This window comes from Tachysurus fulvidraco, chromosome 14, assembly GCF_022655615.1.
Source record: "Tachysurus fulvidraco isolate hzauxx_2018 chromosome 14, HZAU_PFXX_2.0, whole genome shotgun sequence".
Lineage (NCBI taxonomy): Eukaryota > Metazoa > Chordata > Actinopteri > Siluriformes > Bagridae > Tachysurus > Tachysurus fulvidraco.
This window is the reverse complement of record NC_062531.1, coordinates 11,554,125-11,572,153: the sequence shown is the minus strand read 5'-3', so window position 1 is coordinate 11,572,153 and position 18,029 is coordinate 11,554,125. Positions and strand designations below refer to the sequence as shown.

The following is an 18,029-nucleotide window of genomic DNA, read 5'->3' as shown; positions in this document are numbered from 1 at the left end:
GTGTTGGGTGAAGTGTGTGTGCGAGGGGTGTGTGGGGAACACACACAATGCTGTTGGCTTTGCGGATGCAGCGTGTGTTATGAATATCCGTGATGGAGGGAAGAGAGATGCTGATGATCTTCTCAGCTGTCCTCACTATCCGGTCTGGTGCAATTCCCAAACCAGACAGTGATGCAACATACAGCAAATCAAAATTCATGGGGTTGATGCAACTTAAGTTTGTTTATATGGTGATTATACTTTTTAATTCATTTTATGTAAATGCACACAGGGATCATATGTCAACGCTGAAAAATTCTACATCTAATCACTTTTTTTGTACAACTGATTCAACATATCAAATCATGCTTCATGGTCATTATAGAAATTTAACTAAGCATATACATGAATGAAAGTATATAAGTATTATAGAATTTAGTTGTGTTTGTTGTTATAATGGTGTTATAATGAATTAAAAACAGAAATGGAATTATTTCTATACATTCTGACATGCAAACATTTATAAATGTATTCACAACAGAGAGAGATTGAAACCATAAAGGAGATTATTTTTATTAATTGTAACACTGATGAACATTTTAATATATACAAGCTGTCTGATTAAAAAGTTACATGCTACATGAAGAGACTGTGAAATACAGGGAATACCAACAGCCAGCTCAAGATTTTATTTAAACGATATATGCTTTATTATTATTTATTATTATTATTGATCAATAAATCAAAAAGAGACTGGAAAAAATACATTGTGCATTTTTTTAAGCAAGTTGAGCCAATCCAACACTGTTGGTCTGCCTGTTAAAGATGGTGTAGTAGTTTCTGATGAAAACATCACCCAGAATCCACAGAGAGTCACCGCTGCCACTAAAACCGCTGTTGCAGCCGTAAGAGGACTAGAAGGAGGGAAAAGAAATAGTAAGTATTCTGTTTTACTTGTATTTTATTTGGAACTGTGCTATGCTTAATTTAAAAACTACTATAAAATACTATTTTGAGTTTCTGTGCAACTATAAAATGTGAAACGCGACCAGCTTTTTATTGATCATATGAAAGAGTGCTTTGTCTAGGTTTACCTGGCTGACGTAGGAATTAGGAGAGATTGTGAAGGTGTAGCTATTAAGGGTGAAGGTAACTGAAGGCATGCTCTGGATGTTGTTACAGTTCACAGAAGCCTGAAAGGAAAAAAATAATTTTTTTTATTCTTTATTTAAAAATTGCATTTTTTTTACCTGGAATTATAAATTTGGTTTGATTTTTTAATCAAGTTAAAGTCTTTAACTCACATCTCCATATTGGTCTACAGTGGCGCCCACCCAGGAGTTAATGTTGCTGATGTCTGATGATGGACCAACAATAAGGGACGTGCCAGTGTCAATAATGGCCTGACATCCTCCAGAGCAAGCAACAGTCTGCCCATTGATGGTAACACTGCAAACATTAAGTGACCGTGTCTTACTGCATATTTAGTATACACTTATACTGTAGATCTAAGAAATGTAAATGGTGTACAATGAACTCTAAGCCAATGATTTTAATGTGGTTTTGATATTTACATAGTCTTGAATTTGTAGTGTTTAAATGTTTCACCCAATGCAAGCTGTAACAGAGTGTTAGTATTCAAAAGCTTCTAAAAATATTCCTGCTTTAATATCACATTGCTGTATTGTTCTCATTCAAATGAACATATTTGGAACAAATAATTCCTAAAGCAGTGACAGAAAAGTATCAGAAAACATTCTTCATCATCACCACATGAGGAACACCATTATCTCATTATAAACAGAAAAGACAGTGGTAGAGTTCTGTAGGTGTCATAAGATTACACCTGGTTCATAGCCTGCCTACCTGTCCATGGTGACCTGGTAGTAGCTCTCAGATGACAGAGGAATCCAGTAGATGCTGCCAGTGTAGTAGGAGGTGTCGATCTCTCCAAACAGCACCTCACTACCCTGCTGACCACTGTAGAGTTCAAACAGTTTACATTGCCATCAAACTAGAACAGTGTAATTTGGTATGTCTGAAACATTTCAAACAACTTTTAAAACTTGTCTAAATATTAAAGTCACAAGTCTATATTACAACAGGAATACTCGATTCCATAAAGCCTTCTTATTCTTTGTTCAACAATTTAAAATGAAAGTCAAAGACATATAGAGGCATACTTGCTGCTCAGGTAGACTGAGAAGACGTCCTGGGAGACCAAACCCTGACTCATCATGTTATCAAAGACAGGAGTGACACTATCAGAGGCAATGGACTGGTAGGCCAGACCCAGGATGCCATCTGCTGTCATGCTGCCCATGAAGGGAGCTTCAGTCTCACTCAATCCGAAGATCTGATTTTGCACCGAGATTCCACCAACCTACAACACAACAGCTTGGGATTAACTCGCTGCTGTTTATTTATTCAAAACATCTAACTCTCCCTATTCATTGCATTGTCTCATACCCTTCCAACTTTAGAAATGATCTTTATCTTACTCATGGCAGAATAGGTTTTTAGTGATTTACTTTAGATACAAAAGTCTGATTCTCACAATAAGATTTATAACTAATGGAAAGATTGTGACCAAAATCATATCCACCTACTTAGGGCAGTTACAATAAACTTGCAGTAAATTGCAAGAGACTTAACAGAAAGTTTAGGATTAGTATATTTTAATATTCTTTACCATGACTCAGAGGGTAAAAAGTGGAGTCTATTAGATTTTACTTTTTGATATGGATAGGAACCTTGTAGCATTATAATACTAATATTTCTGGACCTGTCTCTGTTTATTAGCTGCCCTGTAAACCATTTAAAATCAATTTGATTAAATTAACAGGAGAAATTAAATACCGTCACAGTGTCAGATCCCAAGTATCCAGTCATGCTTCCTGTTCCATACTGAATGGACAGAGCCTGGTTGTTGGTTTGGAAAGTGCTGGACTGTGTTGGGTTGAATTTATTGTGGTTCTCTGAAAGACAGAGACATTTGTTAGATCTGTGAAAAAAGTACCGAGCTTATTTTTTTGTCCGATTTTAGAAAACACTTGTAGTGTTATTATGAGGTTAACATTTAAATATTAAAAATATGTTTCTTAACATATACCTCTCTTTTTCTATTAAACACTCATATGGCATTTATTCATTGAGAATCTCTCTGCTATGTAACTCAAATGATACATACGGCAAGCCTGGCTTGAGCAGTAGACTGAAGGCACCCACAGGTTGGCGGAACCAGAATCAAAAATCACTTGGAAGGACTGGGGAGGAGTGCCGATGGAAATTACACCGTAATAAGAGAGCTGATGAGGTGGACAAAAACAAAATGTGATGCACAAACTGAAATGCCTGCATGTTGATCTTTAGACAAACAGACTGGGAGATGTGCTAGATGTTGTGGTTAATTTACATCAGCATCGTTGGTCATGGGCTCAATACCGGTCTGTTGAAACTTGACCAGTGGGTTGTAGGGATGTTTCATTCTGTACTCCTTCCACTGGCCTTTCTCTTGCAGTCTTTCACGTGCAGTCTTACCCTTCCTCAGAGGCACCCTGATGGAAAAGTCTGTGTTATTTCTATTAGTCTAGCATTTTTCAACATGAATACAAAAGCACCACATTGATACACAAGAAGAGTTAACAAGCATTTGAAAATAACGATTGTAATAGTTTTGGTACTTACCTGATGCACTCTGCAAATGCCACTAAGGCACACAAAGCTAGGATCAGCTTCATTGTCTTGAGCGTAATGTTAAGCTTGTACTCAGTCACATACTGCACATCCAGAGACTTCAGCTTTTATATACGTTCATATCCTGTTTCTTATCAAGTTTTCTTATTGTTTATCAGCCGGATCTTAAAACACACGGTGCCAGGAACTCCTGTTTGTCATTGACAAACTATCTTGAACTTAATAAGAACAGCAAGCACTGATTTATTTTCCATGCTTTTGTGGAAATATACAATAGGTTTAAAGAATGATATCCAATGTCAACAAGAAACTTAAAGTATTTCCTTATTCCATTATTATTATTATTATTATTATTATTATTATTATTATTATTATTATTATTATTATTATTATTATTATTATTGTATATATAGTTGTCTATGTACCAGATTATATTTTGAATCATTTGAAAATAAGAAGCTGAAATAAAAGTAATAACTCAATTAAACTTAATTAGTACTTATTTATACAATAATTATAGGAAAACCGATTTTAATGTACTGTAACTGCTTTCCAGCAAATAAGTTACAATACGTACTGAATGTTCAAATGGCAATTTGAATTAAAACAGTTCCTGACTCCACCAAAAGACAAATATCTGTCCTCAGTAAAGCATGGAAATATTTTTAAAATAAATGTGTTGTGATTCTGCTGCAAAATCTGAAGAAATAGCCTGTAGTAATATGACACAACATTAGTGAAGCTTAATACAGTCTATACAGAGAAAAAAAAACTAATTGAAATTTACTTCGTTTGAATGGAGAAAAGTTTGTCAATTGCTGAATAAATACAAACTTCACACTCTCACCGTAACTGAGGACCAAACACAGGTTGTATTTTACAAAGCCACATTATCACCTTTAAAGTGCATTTAAAAACATTAAGAGCTTTAAACTGCCAGAATTCCTGTGAGATTTCATAATGTAAGTGATTTACATTATCATTATTAGCTCATGCTCACTCTATAACATTTAAATTAAGTTTGGGAATTGAATATGAATATTTTTCATATTATTTAATAATAAAAATGTATATAAAGCTAATCGACCATATATTCCATGTATTTCAGTGTGCAGAAATACATTTTTCACTGTGTATAATTCATATACATAATGGGAAAAAAAGGTTTTTTTTTTCAAAGTTTATACTTGAAACCCTTTTCTTAGAAAGGAAATAATTCTTTATCTACTGCAAACATACAATGCCAACTGCTGTTGTTCCTTCTTTCTGTGCAGGACTTGTCAAAGGTCAATTTGGACTTTGCATTCCATATCTGATAATCAAATCTGTAAACCATATCTTTTACCTCCAAGGACAGAAAAAGTTCATAAAAAAAAAAATCCTTTGCTGATTTCTAATGGCTTTGCTGCGATAAAAAATTAAAACACTGTAGGTGAATATTGTTACTGTGACCCCATCAGGACCCTCACTCGGAATTTGTGGGGGTGCAAATATTTATATGTGTGTTTTTTCTCTACTGTGCTGTCATTGGATATGTAATAAAGCTACTGTTGTATATACTGTAGATACTGTTGTTACTACTACTATTGTCTTCTTTTTCTTGATTAACTGGCACTTAAGGATTTTTTCTTTAACACTTCCTTCACCAGCACAATGCTTGGAATGTAATCCCTCTAAAAAAGGGTCTGCAAAATAAATTAATTTCAAAGTAACTGCACATTTATAATTGTGGGACTTTATGAACTTAGATTAGTATTATGGAAGCTGGAACAGTAGAAGACTGGGAGATTGTATTTGCATTCTAAGGTTTAATCTTCTATTCTGTGATTTTAAGATTCATGTGTGTATATGTGTGTGTGTGTGTGTGTGTGTGTGTGTGTGTGTGTGTGTGTGTGTGTGTGTGTGTGTGTGTGTGTGTGTGTGTGTGTGTGTGTGTGCGTGTGTGCGTGTGTGTGTGTGTAACAAAATACATATTTTATTTTTTTCATTAAGTTTCTTTAATTATTATTCCTTACATGTATTCAGTGACACAGAAATCACATTGTAAAACCATTAACTCATTTTGAACAGAAAAATGATGTTTTGATGTAATTTAGTGTTTACACAAGGTACAAATATTTTTTCCCCTTTAGTTAAAATGATTGAATTATACTCTTCTCTCCCACTTAAAGTGCAAGAGTAGTCAAACATCAGTTGTTCATTTCAAATGACATGCCACATTTCATTCAGAAAGTATTCAGAAATATAGAGCATACTTTTAATAAAGTTTTTTAAGGGCAGTACATTTATTTGAAAACGTGATCTGGATGCTGTTTGTTCTAGTAACTCAGACTGTGTTTCACTGCACATGGCTTATTAGATGCCAGTGTAAACAAGTGTGACATTGTATTTCTGAACCACAAGGTTTTCTACAAATATTTTAGAAAAATGATAAGAGTGTATAGTGTAAAGTGCATGACAAACAAAACAACAGAGACCGCGGCACATACATCTTCTAATTTTTTTCTGTCAAGTACTCATTTTTATAGCTCACAGTCAGTCCTCTGTTTTCTCCATGTCTCTGATCTATGCTTTTAAAAGTCTATACTTTTGTAATCTTTGGTACATCGATATCTGCTGTCAGTATATCTGGTGCACACCAAATGAGGCAGACAGGGGCAGGTGTGATGCTGTCTCTTCCCAGGAAATGGTACCTGTGAAAAAAGATATGTAGATGCTAAATTTTTAGCTACACAAATCTAGTAAATATATCATAAGATGCACTGACATTTCACTCATTTAAATATGACGTCTTAATACAGTGATTTATAGAAGTACAAGCCAATGATCTTTATCTTTTTTTCTTTATTCGCTGTGTCTCTGAGTCCCACCTTAACTGCACAGCTCCACCATCACTTGATCAATGCGGCGGATGCAGTGCATGATGTATAACTCAGATCTCTCTCCCAGCACCCAGGACATGATCAGTATCAGCTATATTTGTCAGTAAGTGCACTATAGATGCCCTTTGAGCAAGCCCTGCATGTGGCTGTCCAATAACCAACAAAATAGATGGCTGAAAGTGAGGATGTTTTGTTTGACATATCAGATTTATCTTATCTTTTATGTTATTACTATAATCCTTTACTCTGTCACAGCTCCCATTTTAAGCATTTTATATCTTCCTTACTATAGGATATATGCTGACAGGTTCCACAAACATATTCTTTTATTTTATATTGGCTTTAGATGGAGACGTGTCATATGGATGTACAAGTGGGAAATAATATTTACCTTGTGGCTGAATGGATGACATTCGTCTCCCTCAAACCCCTGTGGTGTGCACATTCGTAGGCCCCTCAGCCACAGGCTGACCGCACAGCACATCCCGATGCCGCACTGGACGTCCCTGTCACAGGCCTGCCACACACACACACACACACACACACACACACACACACACACACACACACACACACACACACACACACACACACACACACACACACACACACACACACTCTTCATATGTTCATATTCACCCTCATGCAACAATTATATACTTAATACTGGCATTTAAATATAATGGAAATTATTCTAATGTAAAATGTTACTAATATTTGCTGATCAGTTGTAAGGCTAATGGTTGTGCAGCTCATCCAGTGAAACACAATTCATCGACCCAAAATTTGTTTTGTCGTGTATTTCAAGGTTTAACCTTATGTATTAGTAACATACATATGAAATACATGTAATATATAACATAGGGAAATGTTTTTCCTTAGTTACATGTTCCACAGTGCAACCATGAAAAGTACCAGCAGAAAGACTTACTCACAAATAATAAAAATAGAAACAATGGAATATACTATATATATAAATTTATTATTGCCTTATTATTAGATTTATTATGTGTGCAAAAAATCTATCTTTGGCTCAAGTTGAAATTATGATTAAATATTAAAATTATTATTTGAGTGTTTTTGTCATGAGATCTCATCCTAAATTTGAAAAGTAACTCTTTTTAATGCAGATTAAATTTAATTCATGAATCAATCAAAATGACTAATACCCCACCTATAAAATACAGTTTAATTATTTACAGTTACTTACAGTTAAGTACTGAATTATGATTACATTTATTTACAGTTAAGTGCTGTATTATGATTACATTTATTTGCAGTTAAGTGCTGTATTATGATTACATTTATTTGCAGTTAAGTGCTGTATTATGATTACATTTATTTGCAGTTAAGTGCCGTATTATGATTACATTTATTTGCAGTTAAGTGCTGTATTATGATTACATTTATTTAGTTAAGTGCTGTATTATGATTACATTTATTTAGTTAAGTACTGATTAAGGCAACCCTTTTTATGTTAATTCTGTAAACATAATCCAATTTTAATGTGAGAGTTCCCCAAATTTGTTCCATAAGCACATCAAGTAAATTCAGGTTATGACAAAAAACATATATAATTTGTTCTCTTAAAGCTCCTGTATATTATAAAGAGACTTCTTTGCTGATAATAAGTAAATAAATAGCTAACTGTTCTTACCCCAGTGATCACAGCACATCTGCTGCCACTCAGAGATGCAAGGAGCACTGAGAATAAGATGAACAGGCTCATAGCAGCAACAGCAGAGCTTTACAGCAGACACTTCAGAGCTCTTGCACCCTACAGTTCTATCCACTTCTCTCTGAACTTAACCAAGGTTTATAAAGCTGGAGATGCCGAGCTTCCTGCCTTAACCGTGTTTTCCTTGCCGACTTTCCTTTTCCTCTTCTCTCCAGCTTTTTAGCTCATAGGTGCTCCAATAAGTTCTACACTGAGATTCAGTGTTTTCTCTCTCTCTTTATCTCTGTTCACCCCCGTTCAGCCCCCTCCCCTACCTCCGTATGATCCTCGTCATCTTGCTCCGTATGACGCTGGACAGGTTGATGGCAATGCCTCTTAGAGGTAATTGAACTTTCGACATAATACGATACTTTTTTTGCAGTATTTGTACTTTTTTTGGTTGGTCCTGACATCAGCAATATTAACTTTGAAGCCGTAGAATCATCTGTCTTAACTGGTATATTAAGAGCTAATTAATTGGGTTGAGAGTTAAAATAAAGAAACAAAGCATTTAAGGAACAAGATTTTTGAGAGTATTGTCCTAGAAAAACAATATAAGACTTTTAATACAATATACTGTAAGACTATGATGCAAGAGAAAAATTTATTTACTGTCTCTGTACTATCTGAGCATCTTTGAGACTTTAGACTCTAAAGACTCATCTTTATATATATATATATATATATATATATATATATATATATATATATATATATATATATAAAGATGAGTCATCAATCGGACTGGGCCAAAGGTGTGTGTGCAACTTTTATTTCCATTTCCAATAAAGGATTCAGCTTGCAGGTTGGTCACAACAAATTAATCACTTGTCAGTGCTTTTGGGAAAATGTAGCCTTCGGTGACACAGTGATATGATTCATCCTGTCATTCACTGACATTCTAAATTTGCACATTGAAGAATTTACATCAGGGTACAACCACTTATGTCCAGACACTTTCTTAACCACTGGCACTTTTTCAGTTATATCGTGAGTGCATGCTGTACAGTCAAATAGAATTAAATTCAGAATATCAATAAGAAATCCCTGTCTGTGCATCATCTTTTTATATCAGTGTTATATTCAGCTACAGGGTTCATTGTCTTGAAGTGTAATGGCTGCTACGTTTCATGCTTCAATCCCTTTCTCAGCCAATTATGGCAAATGATGAGCCATTTTGAGGGTTGCACTAAGGTCAGACTGTGCACTTTGAATTTTGACACTGAAGTGATTCAGGTCATCTTTCACTATGCTATATGATTGAAATATGATTTCCTGTGACCTTTGCTGTATAGATTAACAGTACAATGCTTAATGGGAAACAAGGTTTATTTGTAACACGATGTCAGACATCTGAGAGACAGAAAAAAACGTCTCACCGTTGCACGATCCGACTCAAGCATAACAGCTTGGTCTTCTGATATGTAGAGCAAAGGCCATTTCCCTCAACCACCAATCTATTGATGACTTCACTGACACCACACAATTAATTTCAGCACTTCCCTAGACTAATCCTAACCTAAACTTAAACAAAAAAGCTTTATTTTACCTATAAAACAGTGCCTAAAATAATGGACACAAGAAAGAATATTATTTCTGTGTATGTATCCAGCTGTTTGCAGTTAATATTGTAATAACATGTTGTTGTATATGTAGTTTGTGCAGAGGTTTGCACATCATGGCAAGAAATCATAGTGTGTACAGATCCAGCTAAAGGATTCAACGTTCAATTAGAGATTTCGCTCAGCTTGTGAAGGAACTCCTTCAGCACATGGTGAGCTGTAGCAATTAAAATCTGTGAGTCTACAGTAGTCAGTGACTTTCCTGTATTTTAAACATCCTTCTTCAAATCATCACTAGAATAAATTCGATATCTAACATTATCGACTTGGTAAAGAGACTTTAAATGCTCTGGGGTGGAGCAGAATGCTGCTGCTCATGACGACTGCATTTTCATTTTACTGCCGTTTTGAATCGGAGAGCTGGATAAATTAGGCCTATCTGCTGTGAGAGCCAAATGCGTGAGGTATGACAGCCCTGAAGGTTGTGTGCATCTGTTAGATACTGATTTAGGGCCAGTAAGTGTCTGAAAGTGCCATAGGTTAGTCAGCATGGCATCACTGGGCTGCAGTTAGGAAGATGTATGCCTCTGATCTACAGGCCACATAATTACATTGCACCATTTTGCCTGGTCAGCACAGCAGTCTGGCCCTTATCCTGCAGAACAGAGCAAAAAAATCAAAATGGCGAGAGACAGTGAGCTGTAAACCACAGTACAGTTCCATTGTGGGTATTGGAAACTTGCTTAAAATAAGTTTAAAGTGTGAATTGGGTAATCTTAGTTTTATCAACAAATACTGCACAGTGTGTCACTGATTTTTACACACAGACATGTTAAAATGCAACAGTTTCTAATGGCAGCATAAAATGTTAGCCTTTATATCCTTCCTTCCAGCATCCCAACTCCAGTCTATTCCCACAAGCATGGCAATGCTACTCCCTTACCTGTGAAATACAACAATATTACAAAATAAATAAATAAAACAATTGGAGGATGAATTGTCTTATGTTCCCATTGTATTCAGGTCATCAACAATTATTTCATGTGTGCATTTGCTAATATCTCAGTTCTTACCTGGAAACTCCACTTTCAGAAAAAGCTGCTTTCATGTATAACTTTATTTTCAATTGGAGGTAACTACTCCATCCTACCATGGTATCCTTACACTTCTGTCCATATTGCCCACGGGTTTCAGTTGTATAAAGAGCTAATTAATATTTCTTTTGTTTAATAATCATGGCCCAAAAAACAGACATGATCTGTAATTATTATATGCACACAGTATACTTATATAATCCCTCATTATCAACCTAGCAATCTTATTAAAATTAATATCGACTAATAGACGTTTTACGGCATTGACAGTTCCCACCCACCAGCTAATGTTCTCATATCTCAAGCTAGATACCAACTGGGGCAGATGAGAGTTATGTCATCGCTGAGACACTATTTATTACAGTATTACCAATTAATTTTCTGAGCAGATGATAGCAGCTCTCCTGCGCTCGATACGACTCTCCAGCTAACATCACAGCTGCTGGTTATAACAGCGAGTTGAAATTTATATATGAGACAAAAAGTAAAATGAAGCCATAACCGTGATCTTTTTAATATAAAAAAATACAGAGAGTGGTTTGATAAGGAGCTCCTGTAGGCTGTCAAATATTGAAGGGCTTCCTGTCTTTTGAGAGGTGCTGTGTCCCTAACAGGATCCATTCATAAAATATAAACACAAAGGCATCTGGCCATGGCTTTGACACTGAACAGAAAAAAGCAGCAGAGATTTTTGATAAGAACGCATACCCTTTTAGACTGCATGTTGAGAAGAACTGATCTTTTCATGGTGCTATAGTCAGTGACCAGGTGTCATCTGATAGACTATCCACATTCAGTCACCAGTTCCCCAGTGATCACACTGACAATAGTGAATAAATGCGAGTTTTAGGGTTTTTAAATAGTTGCAGCTCAGCGGTTGGGGCTCTGGCTAACTTATTGGAAGGTTGTGAATTTGATTTGGGGAATTTTCACCGTTGGGCCCTTCAGCTACTCAATTTGTTCAATTCATAAAACAAAAAACATCTACCAAATGAAGTTGATATGACATGTTTCTGCTTGCATTGCTGGATGTATGCAATGGTTAAACCAGGCAACATTTAAAAGGAATATTGTGACTGGTTTCTCCAAACATTTGTCCTGTCACATTAACACCATGTTGAAGAAGGCATGTGAGCACCTTTACCACCTGAGATGATAAATGCATTTTAAAATTCCCTCAATGGTGCTAAAGGAATTTTTACCAGCACTACTGAGAGAATCATGATAAAAAGCATCACAGCCCGGTTTGGGAGCAGCACAAAGTAAGATCGTCAGTCTCTGGTGCGATCAGCTCAGTACAGCATCCACACTGACCTGCAGTCTGTCCACAGCAAGCAGTGTCGATCAAGGCCAGGAATAGAGTGAAGGATCTTCGACATCTGAATAATGAACTCTTCTGTCTTTTGCAGCCAGGGAAGTGTTTCTGTTCGTTGAAGGCAAACAAAGAGAAAAATGTAGAACAGCTTATTCACTGCATCTCATACTGTATATGATTGTGTATGTGACCAATAAAATTTGTAAATGAACTAATTGCACTATAGTGTGAAGTATGAAACCATTTATGATTAACTGTTAGCTTAATTTTGAATATGTAACCAGTTTAGATTACAGACGACAACATAGCCTTCTCAATGTACTCGATGTAAACACAACTTAATAAGGTATTAAGATTGTATATAGTCTGTTTTGTCTTGTCTTGTATAGACCAAGCTCAATGTATAGTATAGTGTTATTTATGTCTGTACTTTTAAGAGTGACAAACAGATAGAACCAAATTCCTTGTGTGTGTCAATAATCCTGATTCTGATTCTGATGTTGAATTACGCCGTAATGGCGCTAGATAGCGCTACTCCGTGGAATCGCGTTAAGGGAATCACGTGATTCAACATCAGGTGATTCTTTTTCCCGGAAGTGATTTAAGAGCTTACAACCTTTATTCTTGTCGCCTTTAAATTCAATTATTAACGTACGTGTTTTCATGGAGGCGACACTAGAGCAACACCTCGACGACACGTAAGTGTGTGTTTTTGTTACCTCTTTTATTTTAACGGGGTGTGATTTCATTACGTTTGGTGTTTTTAAACAAAGTTGCTGTGGATTGTTTATGTTTATGAAAACGTTTGTTGTTGTTGTTGTTTTGGTTTAACAATCGATGTCTTGTGTTAGGATGAAAAATCCTGCGATTGTTGGAGTTTTGTGTACAGACGCCCAAGGTCATAATCTTGGCTGTAAGTATTTATTATAAATATCACAGATTATCATGTTGCCTAGCAACTAGTCTGAAGATTACTAGTAATTCAGAATACAGTGTAAACGTGAGCACGTGCACTGGGAAATAATTCACTGAGGTTTAGTTTATGTGACCAGCATGTTTGCAAGACCAACAAAAAATAACTCAGTGACATTATTATTATTATTATTATTATTATTATTGTACAAAACAAAAGTAGCATCATGGAAAGTTTCTCTTCAAACCCCATTTGTTTCTGGTAGAATAAGGTTTCTCTCACATTCTCCAGAGCAGTGTCTGGTTTATGTGTAACAGGAGTTTGACTTGATGATGTCTTGTGTCTCTGCAGGCCGTGGTTCCCTTTCTGATGAGCACGGTGGAGTTGTGTCTGTTCTGGCTAAACAGGCTGCTTCTTTAACTAAAGATCCAACAGACTCTCCGACTGTGTGTCTTGAATCTGATTCAGGGTAAGATAATACTTATACACACACAGCTGGGTGACTGTGATCCATGGGAGGTGTTCAACAGTTTCATGTACACTAAACAACTCTGTCTCCAGTCTTGCTGTGTGCTTTATCATCCTGGCGCACAGCACCACCTACAGGGTACAATGTTTAGATCTTTGAGTGTGCATGGTACTCGAGAACAGTTTAGTAGTCCTTGGCATGAATATGTCGATCTAGCACAAGTAGTGCAACAAGTGACTGCCATGATATTGCAGTTCAAACCACAATTGATCATCCCGTGTGCTTCACTCTGGGCACGCAACAGTGCAGATGGTAATCTTTTGAGCTTGTCTACAATGCAATTCTCCTGGATGTGGTGAAGATAGTAAGCACCAACAAAACCAATGTTTGCCATTAGCACGTGTGACTAAAGGTTTGGCAATAGCAGCCTGACTATGAATATTGACCATGTGGAGCTCCCGACAGACAGTTTTATTGTAAAAAGGAGAGTCAAAGTTTGCTTTTAATTCGGCAGTGAACTAAACAGCTGTGGTTTTCTATTTTTTGTATACAGCCTGGGTTAGAGGTTTCACTGAGTTAGTATCATATTAGCCAATGTTACAATTTAATTATTCAACCTCTATTCCACACCCATATGTGTGTATGTATTATGTATGTGTGTATAAATGTGCTTGTTGAACATTCCTTATAGATTTAGTACCCCTTTGTGTTACAATAACCTCCATTCTTCTGGGAAGGATTTACACACGATTTTTGGAGCATGGCTGTGGGGATTTGTGTTCTTTCGGTCACATGAGCTTTAGTGAGGTCAGGCACTGATGCTGGGTGAAGAGTCTGAAGCACAAATGCTGTTCCAATTCATCCCAAAGGTGTTCAGTTGGTTACAGTCAGGACTGTGTAGAAGCCACTCTATTTCATCCAGTTCAAACTTGGTAAACCATGTTTTTATAGACATCACTTTGTGTACAGGGCCAAAAAAAGTAGACAGTTATGTGACTGTCTTTGAAACTGTAGGCAGATATTCCTACACTTCATGTGCAGACCTGGATATGATAACACAGGCCCATGCTGTCTAACCTAACTAGACTTGAATTAAATATGCAGATCTCTCTGTTTGCTCTGTATTAATGTGTTCTACCACAGAAGATATTAGTGTAATTTTTTAATTAATAATTCATAGACGTTCCAATTATTCTTTATGGCAGTGGTTCATAAGATTACCTTTCCTAACTGAGAAACCTTTATTTATTTCCATGAAAATGAATTAATACTCATGAAGAGTTACTCAATGATCTTTTTTTTTTCTCCAGGAATGTGCTGGTGAGGACACACGGGACCATCACAGTAGCCTTGCACAAGATGGTGTCATAAAATCTTTGGATCACACTTCATCTTCATCTTCATCTCGGTGTTGTTGCTAATGTACAGAAACTGTAGCTGATACAGTTAATTACCATGTTACAAAAGGTCTTGTGCAAACCTGATAACTGCCATGTGTTGTGCTTTGTTTATGACCTGTTTTGCAGGATTTGGAATAACTGGTATAGTGCTTGCATATTCTTTTACAGCTAGATACATTTCGTAATTATTCAATTCTTCCTGGTTAACACGAAATGCTTTATGATGTCACAATGTTGCTGTTAATAAATTTTATAATAAAGTTATTTGATGGTTTGTCCTTAAGTATAATCAAATGCAATTTATTTGGTTGTCTAAAAAAAAATCTTAAAACGGTGTTAACCCTGTATCTATTCTGTTCTTCTCAGTTTCTTTCATGGTAAGTTTGACAATTTCTTTTATCTCTAACACTTGAGTATGAACTTCGGTAAATGCAAAATAGTCTCAGTCTCAGTCAATAATACAGTCTGTCCCAAGCCAGGAAAAAAAAACGTCAGTCACATTTCATTATTTTTCTTTACTTAAAAAAATACATGTGTTCAAACAAAAGGTACCATGTTCCAAGTTGCTTAATGGATGTAGGTGTAAATATCAGGAAATGATAGCTGATATTCAGTTAAGATCTGATTTTCAGGATATAGCAAGAACACTAGTATTGTTCCTGCAGTTTAAATACTTTCACATCAGTCTGTATATTCAATTTGTTTTTACAGGTATTGTCTCAAAGAACCTAATTTATGTAAGTCCTACACTCATATATTTTGTATCTGTATATGAAATGTTTACAAAATGAAACGGAGGGAGATATATACTCAGGAACAAGAAATGTCCAGTAATAGAACTTTGTTGCAAAGCAAATACATTATAGATACACCTTTGCGATCCTTTTGGCAAATAGCATTAAGCTTCCAAAGGTTACAGGACTCCCTTTGAGGGGACACAATCTTCAAATACATGATTTTTCATTTGTGTTCCAGGCAGGAAACTTGGAAGGCCTTCTTGAATTATAATGTTAAGTAGCAATGAAAATGTTTCTTTCATTAAGGCGTAATGCCTACAGAATGCTCGCACTTGCACACTGTCTTTTGGTGTTTTTGAAATCAGACGCATTTATTTTCTTCGTCCATGGTAATCTGAATTATTGCCAAGGATTGTTATTTAGTATTATTGTTCTGGACAACTTGAAATGTATTTTGTGATTACACCAGGTGCAGGTTGCACAAGAACAGTTTGTACAGACTCACTGAAACTGGACAGCTGAAGCTTTGAAAAAGAACAGGTGTGGTTTTTTTGTGTTTAATTTGTGTCAGCTTGTGCCCTGGACTCCTGTACATGGCTGACAGCATTGGCGCCCGGTGCAGTTTTCTTCTGTTGTAGCCCACCCATCTCAAGGCTTGATGTCTGGTGCATGCTGAGATGCTTTTCAGCTCACCACAATTGTAGAGTGATTATATGAGTAATTATATAATTTCTTGCAGCTTGATCCAATCTATCTATTTTCCACTTCTCTCTCTTATTAACAGCATGTTTCTACTCAGATCAGATGTGTGTATATATATATATATATATATTAGTTGCAATGCCATGGGCTACCCACATGGCGGCAGGGCAGTTGCTGAAAGACAACTTTTTAAAAATGAAATGGAAATAACTTGCATCCTTTATTACAGAGGAATGTATGTATATTCTGTAGCTACATATCATTATATAGATGTACAGACACTGAACTCTACACGTGACACTTTACCACCTCTGCCTGCATTTACAGATCCAGACATTTATTATAATGTACAAAGTATATTGAATGATGTTTTAAACATCTTGAATGTGTTTCATCTTATTTAGGGTTTTAGAAAGCCTTTTGTATTTAATTGCTCAACTAGTCCAGTTAATACTTTGGAATGCAGCAGGGCAGGGAATTTGCTGAAACCAGATGATTATGATCACCCAAATGTCTACAGAGACTTATTATACATCACTTAAAGTGGAACTTCAGTAGCTGTCTATCAGTATCTACAATCAGCAACTGAACAACTTCACATTGAATGAATGCTTTTGGTTTTAACAAGTTTGGGATTTTCACCTTGATTATTTTACTAGGATTGAAGCTCATTAGTCTATAGGGGCAGCCTATAAGGTTGCCTATAAGTTCTCTCTCTATGTATGTATGTATGTGTGTATGTGTGTATGTGTGTATGTGTGTGTGTGTGTGTGTGTGTGTGTGTGTACACACACATACATACATACATACATACAAGAAAACAAACAAAATATATGTATTTGTGACCACGTCACTATGAACATAGTAAAAACTTTTTGTTTGTTAGTTTTCTTTTAAATGCTCAAGCTTTAGATTTAGATGTGTGTGTGTGTTTAGTAATTGATCTAACTTAAGATCAGGTTTGTTCCAGGAGAAAGGTTGCCATAAAATTGAACCTCTGCCGTGTCCTGTGCCTATTGCTTAACATTTGGAGACCTGCTTTCTAAAAGGGTCATACTTGTTTAACCACAACCGGAATAGAGATTTCTGGTCGAACCGTCCTGATAAGATTCCAGTCACGTGATTCTCACCACGTGGTTCGGCGCTCCAGCGGCACAACGCGAGCCACAGCGCAGAGAGCGTCGGATCGGTGAAGTGCTCAGCGCATGGAACTTAGAAACCTGAGACAAACTCCAGGAAGAAAAGAGAAGGCATAAAGACCAGCCATGGTCAGATATGATATCCTAAAGTCGTATCACAGTGTATCAATCCCTCTGTGGAAGGTGTCTGCGGCTGTAGATGCTCAGGAGACCAGACATCACCACCACAGCTCCATCCTTCACCACTGACTGCCTGCACCAAGCATTCATGTCGTCTCACACAGCAAGGTAACAAGCTGCTGCTTTTACTCCAACTTCTTTGTTGTTTATTAAATGTTTTTAAACTCTTTATGTGCGTCCCAAATGCAGTTTATTAAAGCAGATTATTAAAGTGCAGTGGAATTTATACAGATTCTCACAGCCA

The 18,029-nt window shown here is 36.2% G+C and overlaps 4 protein-coding genes across 8 annotated transcripts in view; 2 read left to right on the top strand and 2 right to left on the bottom strand.

Annotated features, from left to right (window-relative positions):
* Positions 1-527: 527 nt before the first annotated feature.
* LOC113656140 (pepsin A-like) lies at positions 528-3,764 on the bottom strand. Its single transcript, XM_027167201.2, has 9 exons — positions 3,667-3,764; positions 3,395-3,536; positions 3,170-3,287; positions 2,839-2,957; positions 2,163-2,362; positions 1,846-1,959; positions 1,284-1,428; positions 1,074-1,172; positions 528-893 (listed from the first exon to the last, which is right to left on the bottom strand). Exons 1-9 carry the CDS (start codon positions 3,717-3,719, stop codon positions 759-761), a joined length of 1,125 nt encoding a protein of 374 aa, XP_027023002.1. The 5' UTR covers positions 3,720-3,764; the 3' UTR covers positions 528-758.
* Positions 3,765-5,698: 1,934 nt separating this feature from the next.
* prok1 (prokineticin 1) overlaps positions 5,699-18,029 on the bottom strand; it is a 17,259-nt gene continuing 4,928 nt past the window's right edge. Inside the window, exons 1-3 of one of the 4 annotated variants that reach the window (XM_027167566.2) lie at positions 8,215-8,546; positions 6,949-7,074; positions 5,699-6,368 (exon numbers count right to left, since the gene is read on the bottom strand). In XM_027167566.2, coding sequence (XP_027023367.2) covers positions 6,249-6,368; positions 6,949-7,074; positions 8,215-8,286 — 318 coding nt within the window. In that variant the 5' untranslated portion in view covers positions 8,287-8,546 and the 3' untranslated portion in view covers positions 5,699-6,248. Of the gene's footprint in view, positions 6,369-6,945; positions 7,075-8,214; positions 8,547-9,041; positions 10,492-12,244; positions 12,354-12,675; positions 12,808-18,029 lie in introns of those variants that run through there. The other 3 variants (XR_007137739.1, XR_007137740.1, XR_007137741.1) reach the window with 3 other exon arrangements.
* On the top strand, positions 12,784-15,291 carry lamtor5 (late endosomal/lysosomal adaptor, MAPK and MTOR activator 5). Its single transcript, XM_027167567.2, has 4 exons — positions 12,784-12,943; positions 13,097-13,158; positions 13,510-13,627; positions 14,938-15,291. The coding sequence occupies exons 1-4, from the start codon at positions 12,909-12,911 to the stop codon at positions 14,996-14,998; spliced, it is 276 nt and encodes a 91-aa protein (XP_027023368.2). The 5' UTR covers positions 12,784-12,908; the 3' UTR covers positions 14,999-15,291.
* slc16a4 (solute carrier family 16 member 4) overlaps positions 17,549-18,029 on the top strand; it is a 21,847-nt gene continuing 21,366 nt past the window's right edge. Inside the window, exon 1 of one of the 2 annotated variants that reach the window (XM_027166796.2) lies at positions 17,549-17,893. In XM_027166796.2, coding sequence (XP_027022597.1) covers positions 17,805-17,893 — 89 coding nt within the window. In that variant the 5' untranslated portion in view covers positions 17,549-17,804. The remainder of the gene's footprint in view (positions 17,894-18,029) is intronic. The other variant, XM_027166799.2, reaches the window with a different exon arrangement.

Bases quoted from the DNA above. Each gene is read 5' to 3' on its own strand.
- lamtor5 (XM_027167567.2), top strand. From the start codon at position 12,909: ATGGAGGCGACACTAGAGCAACACCTCGACGACAC. The intron at 12,944-13,096 runs GTAAGTGTGTGT...GTCTTGTGTTAG, and splicing joins GAGCAACACCTCGACGACAC to GATGAAAAATCCTGCGATTG. The intron at 13,628-14,937 runs GTAAGATAATAC...TTTTTTCTCCAG, and splicing joins TGTCTTGAATCTGATTCAGG to GAATGTGCTGGTGAGGACAC.
- LOC113656140 (XM_027167201.2), bottom strand. From the start codon at position 3,719: ATGAAGCTGATCCTAGCTTTGTGTGCCTTAGTGGCATTTGCAGAGTGC. The intron at 3,537-3,666 runs GTAAGTACCAAA...CTTTTCCATCAG, and splicing joins GCATTTGCAGAGTGCATCAG to GGTGCCTCTGAGGAAGGGTA. The intron at 1,173-1,283 runs GTGAGTTAAAGA...TTTTCCTTTCAG, and splicing joins CTGTAGACCAATATGGAGAT to GCTTCTGTGAACTGTAACAA.